This window comes from Athene cunicularia (genome assembly GCF_003259725.1).
Source record: "Athene cunicularia isolate RWA chromosome 26 unlocalized genomic scaffold, athCun1 chr26_part2, whole genome shotgun sequence".
In the NCBI taxonomy this organism is placed as follows: domain Eukaryota; kingdom Metazoa; phylum Chordata; class Aves; order Strigiformes; family Strigidae; genus Athene; species Athene cunicularia.
In genome coordinates, this window is record NW_020799137.1 from 898,908 (window position 1) to 906,334 (window position 7,427).

Here is a 7,427-nt window from a genome sequence, read left to right on the forward strand (position 1 = left end):
AAGGATTTCCAAGGGGTCTGAGATGCTTTTGGTTTCTGACTTGAGGTGAGCAGCCCTAAATCCGGACTCGGCGAGCAGATAACCGGGCTGCTGGTGCCCTCTCCCGTCAGCTGCACCGCACGGCCGCCGCGGCGGGAGGGGCCGGTGGCTTCTGCAGCGCTCCCCGGTCCCATGGGACCCTCCGGTGACCCGGCCAAAGAGGACGGGGTTATCCTCGGTCACAACCTCAGGGCTCCGAAAATTTGCATTTCAAGGCATTTTTCCTCGCAGGCAGCCAGGCATTGCATTGTTCAGTGGTTGAGACAGGCTGGATGGAGCTCAGTCCCCTGTGACGGGGTGGGGGGAGCACCCCAAAAACGTCTACCCCATTTCTGTTCCCTACACCAAAATCTGCCAGCCTTCGTCACCCCTCCCAGACCTTCCTCATCCTCCTGGCTCTCATCTCCCGCGACTGCGGTCCAGCTCCATCAGCCCGTGGGGTGCAGGACACCCCCACAGCGGGTGGCCCGGGGAGCCCCACGGGGGGCAGCGCTGCCTGCCTGGCCCCGAGACTCTCTGCTGCGGGGTCGGGACTGTCCTCCAGCCGCTGGACCGGTCCCGACAACACGTGCTGGAGTGGCCAACAGCTGAGCACGCGAGTGGGAGTTGGGGTGTTGCTGAGGCACAGCCCCCCGACGGGGATGAACAACACAGCAAGGGGAAAAAGCAGGCTGGGGGGCGGGGGGAGCACCGAGTCTGGGCTTCACGGAACTGGCTGAGCCAGCAGCCTCTCCCCACGGTGGGAATTTGCAGGGTGAGGCCCCTCCGGAAGGGCTGGGTGCCCCTCCCTGGGGACTGGCTTGTCTGGCATCACTGCTGGCATGTCACAGAGGGGGATGCCGTCCCTTCTCCCCTTGGGCATCCCACTCCAAAGCCATGCAATCCCTAGAATCCTCCCTCCCCAGCTCTTCGAGTTACCACAGGGTGCCTTACATGGGGGGGTCACTCCTCCTTGTGCTGACATTAGCTGTCCCATGGGGTGGGGGACAGAAAAATGCAGGAGTCAGTCATCGGTTTATGTCCTGAAAACCCCACATCAGCATCACCAACTTCTTTTTCCTTGTTCACTGGACCCTGATCCTGCAGCATCAGTCCCTGGTTGGGCCATGGGGGCTGGATGAGCCCCAACAGAAACGTGCCCACCTTGGGGACAAGATGATGGTCACGCACCCAGGAGACCTGGTTTGCAACCACCCAGCTCCCTTCCAGCCCCCTCCATGGTCCCTGCGTGGCTCCAGGCATCCCGTCTCAGGGATGTCCCCTGCCAAGGGACACTGCTGTCCCCAGGTCCCTTCCACGGGCCTTGCGCCATCCCCCTGGCCCAGACAGCTGTCCCTCTCAGGGGGTCAAATAGCCACCATATGTCGCTGCTGAATCCCTCGCATTCATGGGTCTTCCTCCAAACACCCACCTGTCCTCCAGCTCGCCCCAGCCAGACTCTCCCACCCCAGGGAAAACAGCTCCTTGTTGACAACCCAAGTCCCCCCCCCCGCCCGGTCCCTCTGTGATACATGTGGGGACAGCCCGGGCAGTGCCACCATGCAGGGGATGGAGGAGCAGCCTCGCACGTGCTAGGGATGCCCCTGGCATGGGGGGACTTTGGATGGGGTTCATTAGTTTCATTAGTGGGGGTCCTGCCAGGTGAATCCCTCCTCCAGCTGCAAGGTGGGTCTGGGGACTGGGAAGGGAAAGGGCCATGTCCAGGCCATGGGGTCATGGACCAAGGGAAGCTGTGGTGGGGCAGAAATGCAGGAGATTAGTACTGGCAGTGGGGCAGAGCATCACTCTATGAGTGTAGGCAAACAGGGGGTTCAGGGCACCCAGTATGGTCCCTGTACTGGGATCCAGAAGGCTGGTGGGTCAGGGCAACCAGTATCATCCATGAACTGGGCTCCAGCAGACTGGCATGTTGGGGCACCTGGTTTGGTCCCCAGGCTGGGGTCCAATGGAGGTCAGGGTGCACTGGGATCCAGTGGAGTGGTGTGTTGAGGCAGCCAGTATTGTCTCCAGACTGGGATTCAGTGGACTGACACCCACCAACATGTCTCTGCTGATACCCTCCCCATCCCAGATCAAACCTGGAACAGTAGTTAATAACCAAAATACAACCCTTCTCCATCTGGACTTTATACTTCCACCATTATCCCTGATTTCCCGATGGGGAAACTGAGGCACAGAGGCTGGCACCTGGAGCTGTGGGGATGAGAGGTGAGGTGGGGACCAAGGCCACCAAGCTCCGTGGGGACACAGAGCTGCAGGGGCATGAGCAGCCCCATCCCATCACCCCACCAACCCCCCAGCGAACCCAGACTGGGTGAACTGACACCCATGGGTGAGGAAGGTGCTGTCAGCTGGTCCTGCCACCTCTGCTCCTGTCCCAGCTGGGGACAGACAGTAAGACACCGTCCCCCATCACTGGTTTAGGCTGGACCTAAAACCAGTCCCGAATCCCCAGCAGGCTGAGAGTTGGCTGCGCAAAAGTAGCGGCTGGCGGGGATGAGGTTGAAGGGGCAAGCTCTGCCGTGGCCCCATCGCGGCCGAGCAGCTGTTGCTGTCCCAAATCTCCAGCGAGCAGGCACGTCGGAAATCCCGGGTGTCGGAGGAGAGGTCTGCTCCGCATTCCTCGGCCAGGAGCGGGGAGAGGGCCAAGCATCTCCCCGCCGCCTGCAGCTGCTCCCAAATATGTTACGACTTGTCACTGCGGCAGGAAGGGATGTCGGCGAGCCTGGAAAGTGAGAGGGGACGTGGGGCAGTGGGGTGCCCGGGGGGACGGGAAGGTGGGTCCCGTTGGAAATGGTATTTTGGTTTCACCCCTTTCCTGTTCTGAAATCCCAGTGGGATGGTCTCTTGGCTGCGTCCTGGCCAGTTCCAGCCTTTCTCCCCATCAGCAGGATGGTGCCTGCACTCTGGGGGTGTAGATGCCACCTTGACCACCTGGCTTGCTTCACCAGCTCCTAAAACCTGCTGCTTTTTCTGCCGTTTCCAGTGGAAGGAGCCAGCCAGCACCATCCCCACCATCGCTGCTCCAGTGCAGGGACTGTGCAGCTCCATGCACTGAGCAGGGATGTGCAACCAGTGTGTTCAGCTCCTTGCCCCAGGCAGAGACATGCACCACGTATGTGCAGCTCCATGCATCAGGCTGCAACACACTTATGGGCTTCCCCAAAACTCAGCAAATCAAGACCATTGGCCGTAGTGGGAAAGTAAAACAGTTGGGGCAGCCCCCAGGCATCTCTCCGTGACCCTGTACTGTGGACCTGGACACTGACTTGGGAAGCTGCCCTGGAGGAACAAGGACAAACCCTCCTCACTGAGATTTTCTCAATGGATGGGTATTTTTAGCTCGGGCCTCGTGGCTGCCCGTCCCCGCCGGCTGTGACGGGGTGAGCCGTCCCCGCGAGGCCTCCAGCAGCGGGGGGAAGGTCACCCCATGACAGATCGCAGCACGTTCTGCCCGGGGCTCACACAGCATCGCCTTTGTGTGCCTCCCAGCCGCCACCATCCATCATGGGCTAACCTGACAGCCGGCAGCAGAGCCCTAATCCCCCGCTGGCTCCGAATTACCCAGGGCGCAGCCTGCAGCCGCCGTGGGCACCCATGGGACCCGGGAAAAGCCGCCCTGCTTGTCCTTCCCCAGTAATCATCTTTGTAGGGAGCTCAGAGTGGTGTGGGGTATGACGGGAGCCCCCCAGTAGTCCAGATGCCAGGGTCCCTCAGTGATGGCTACTTGCTCAGGAGTTACTGTTATACCTGATACAAAATTTGCTGGGATAATCCTGCTGGACCGCTGGAACCCAGACCCTGCTGTGTCCCCCCACCAGGTCTGGGATTTGGGTCATCCTTGGCACAGAGTCTGATGGAGCAGCAGAGCCATGGCTGGGGGGACACAGCATTATCCCAGCTCCCCGTATTGGTGGCAGGGTGGGCAGCCTGGATGAGACCCCCCAGAAGGAGCTAGGGCTGCTACCCCAGCACAGGGTCCCCCTTTCCCAGTCCCCATCCCATGCTGGCACTGGCTGCCCTTTCCTCCCCACCTCTAAGGGCTGCCTCCTGCCTCTGCTGCCCACTTGGCCATGGGGACATGATGGCCCCAGTGTCCTGTCGGGGCTGGCTCGATCCATGTCCCTCCCTGCTCCTCTCCTGGCCGGGGAAAGGCCACAGCAGCGGCCAGTGCCTGCTCTGCCGATGCTGCCCCGCTTTTATGAAGTGCTAAATGCTTGACCGCGCTCTTGTGTGGGTCTGCCACGTGCCCTGCAGAGCTGGTTATGTCACTGCTGGGTTCCTCATCTTCCAAACACACTCTTGCAATTAAAAAACATCCCCATTTGTATAGCACATCCAGGGCGGTCCTGCAGGCATCCCTCACCCAGTGACCTGGTTGCAGCTCCAAGGGCTCACCAGTGTTGTATCCACCAGTAAATGCCACCGAGAAAGGTCCCCACGAGCAAGTCAAACTGCTTGATGTGATGATCTGAAGTCCTTAGGCCTGGGTTATCCTTTCCTGATGACTTCACGCCTGCCACCATCTCCTCTGCACACTCTCAGGGATGAATCCTGCCTCTTCTGGACTGTTTTAGTGCTTTTGCTTAATGCAGGGGCAAGCTGGCACTCTGATTTCTTCCCTTCTTGAGTATTTTGGGAGTTTGATTGATCTTGGGGAGAATAGGGGCTATGCCAAGGGAGAGCCTTAAGGTTGTGGGTCCTGCTTTCCTTACTGTAGAATTTTTTATAGATTCTAAAACTGTGGGGAGAGAAAATCCCCAGGGCTGAGACCCCAGATGAATCAGGGTGAGTGTGCGTCATAAAGTTCCTAGTCCCAAAGAAATCACTGCAAAGAGAGAAGAGCATCGTGGCAGGTTCCAAAAAGAGAAGAAATCAACCCAAAGTGAGCAAGGCTGCCAGCAGCGAGCACAGGGAATGCGACATGGCATGGACTCTCTGGGGAGGGGGGATTTGGGGAAGGAAAATCCCAGCAGGGTTGGCCCTGATCTTTGCTGACATTCTTTCCACTGACCGATCCCTTGGCTGGAATCTGGCCCGGAGCAGGAATAGGAGGAGATGGGAGATGGTTTCTGACGTTCCCAATGGAAAAAAAAAATCCCTTCTGAATTAAAGACAAAGCTGGGGAGACACAGTCAAGTTGTTGGAGTCAGTAGGGAAGGGCTGGGGTTAAAATCCCACCCATGCTGCTGCTCATGCAGTGTCCGTGATTGTGCCTCAGTTTCCCCATTGGGAAGGTGGGAGCAATGCATCTTTGCTGGGAGAGGGGTGAGGCAAGAGGGTGTTTGGGCTTTGATTATCCACACATACTGAAGCTGGTGCTGGAGAGCCGCTCAGATGAGGTAGAACTGGCGTGGGAGGGGATCCAGCCCAGTTAGTCTCCTCTGATGGGATGTGGAGACACATGGGACAAGGTGTCGTTTGGGCCTGGTGCATGGCAAAAGCCAAAAACCTGGATTTCTTGTCAAAAATGCCACTCTGGGATAAGGGACTTAGCCAGGGACCTTCAGGAAGCCCATGGTGGAGGAAAGGCTGGGCCTGGCGCTCTCCCACCTGCTCCTGCCTGCCTGCTCCATCCCTGCAGGGCAGGCGGGAGGGATGGGCAGCAGAGTGCAGGGGCTGGCACCGGGATGGGTGTTGCTCGTCAAGGGGTGCCCACGAGGAAAGGGCTGGTCCCTGGGGTTATCCCTGCATCGGGACATCTCTCCCAGGGGTGTATTCCTCTACTTCTTCACGGCTTCTGCAGGAGCAGGATCAGGCCTTTTATGCCGTGAAAAGTGCCAGCAGGATAAGGCCATGGAAAATATGGGGGGTGATTGGGAGAAGTCGGGGTGGAGGTGGGGAAGGCCAAGCAGCAGAGGATGCTGTGCTGGTGTCGGGTCCAACTGCAGGGAAGCCATGGATCTGGGGTGCTGTGGGACTGAGGGGGGTAGCCATGAAATGTGAGGGTGCCCCATCTGGGCAGGCTGGCCACGAGGCCACCTTGGGCTCCCCCCAGCCCAGCCGTAACTGAAGGGACCAGATGATGTAGGAATGCTGGGAGGGAGCTGGCAGCCACCCGCCATCCCCTGTGGCATCCTGGGCTCAAACAAAGCCCTTGTTCGCGGGGCAGCCGAGCTGCCCTCCCCGCCATGCCAGCTCCCCCAGACCCCCCCCGGCACGGCCACGGTCCGGGCAGTGTAATCCCCGCAGGGAGAGCACATGAAATCAGATGGACAAGTTTTGATGTGAGGCAGCAGCTTAGGGTGGGCTCAGGTTTCCTTTAGGTTTTCTATATTTATCTCCGTGATTTAATGCCAGCGCCGGGGTTTAAATGGCACCAAACAGTTGGTGTGGGGAGAGGGAGCAGCCGTCCCTGAGCCGAACACACATCCCCGAGCTGCCTGCGTGCCCATGGAGCTCTTTGAGACCAACCCTTATTTTTTCCCGGACCAGAGGTTTTACGATGGGGAAAATTTCCTGGGCTCCCGCTTGCAGGGCTACGAGCCAGCGGCGTTCCCCGAGCGGCCCGAGGTGGCCCTGTGTCCTGAGAGCAGGGTGGCTTTGGAGGAGAAGGACTCAGCCCTGCCCGAGCATTGCCCTGGGCAGTGCCTGCCCTGGGCCTGCAAGGTCTGCAAGCGGAAGACGGTCTCCATCGACCGGCGGCGGGCAGCCACCCTGCGGGAGAAGCGCAGGTTGAAGAAGGTGAACGAAGCCTTCGAGGCGTTGAAACGCAGCACCCTGCTCAACCCCAACCAGCGGCTGCCCAAGGTGGAGATCCTGCGCAGCGCCATCCAGTACATCGAACGCCTGCAGAGCTTGCTCAGCACCCTCAACCAGCAGGAACGGGAGCAGAGGGACCTGCGCTTCCGCCCCGCCGCTCCCCAGCCCGGGGTAAGTGCTCTGGGTATTCCCCGGGGTCCCCAAAGCGTGTGCTGGGATGATGCCCTATGGGGGCGACGCTCTGTGGGGTTGATGATCTGTGGGGTTGATGCCAAGCTCTGGGGCACTGGGTCCTGCTGGGGGAGCAGGATCCCCAACCCTGATGATGTTGTGGGCTGGTGAATGCGTCCTGCCTAAGGGCACGGGGCAGCAATGAGCCAGCCCCAGCTGTGTGCTCCGATCACGGGGGAAAGGGGCTGAGATCCATCCTTCCCTGTGTATGGATGTAGTAGGGGCTGCGGGGTCCAGTGCTGGACGCTGCACTGAACATGGCATATGTCCATGGGCTTGGGAGGGATAATAAAGGCAAAAATGTAATAAATAACATAAATCTAAAATGAAATAAATAACATAAATCTAAAATAAAATAAAATAACATAAATCTAATAATATAAAATAGAGAAAAGAAAAGAAAAGAAAAGAAAAGAAAAGAAAAGAAAAGAAAAGAAAAGAAAAGAAAAGAAAAG

The 7,427-nt window shown here is 58.6% G+C and overlaps 1 protein-coding gene across 2 annotated transcripts in view; it reads left to right on the forward strand.

Annotated features, from left to right (window-relative positions):
• Window positions 1-6,432: 6,432 nt before the first annotated feature.
• MYOG (myogenin) overlaps window positions 6,433-7,427 on the forward strand; it is a 2,813-nt gene continuing 1,818 nt past the window's right edge. The window contains exon 1 of one of the 2 annotated variants that reach the window (XM_026864474.1): window positions 6,433-6,916. In XM_026864474.1, the coding sequence (XP_026720275.1) occupies window positions 6,433-6,916 (484 nt within the window). The remainder of the gene's footprint in view (window positions 6,917-7,427) is intronic. The other variant, XM_026864473.1, reaches the window with a different exon arrangement.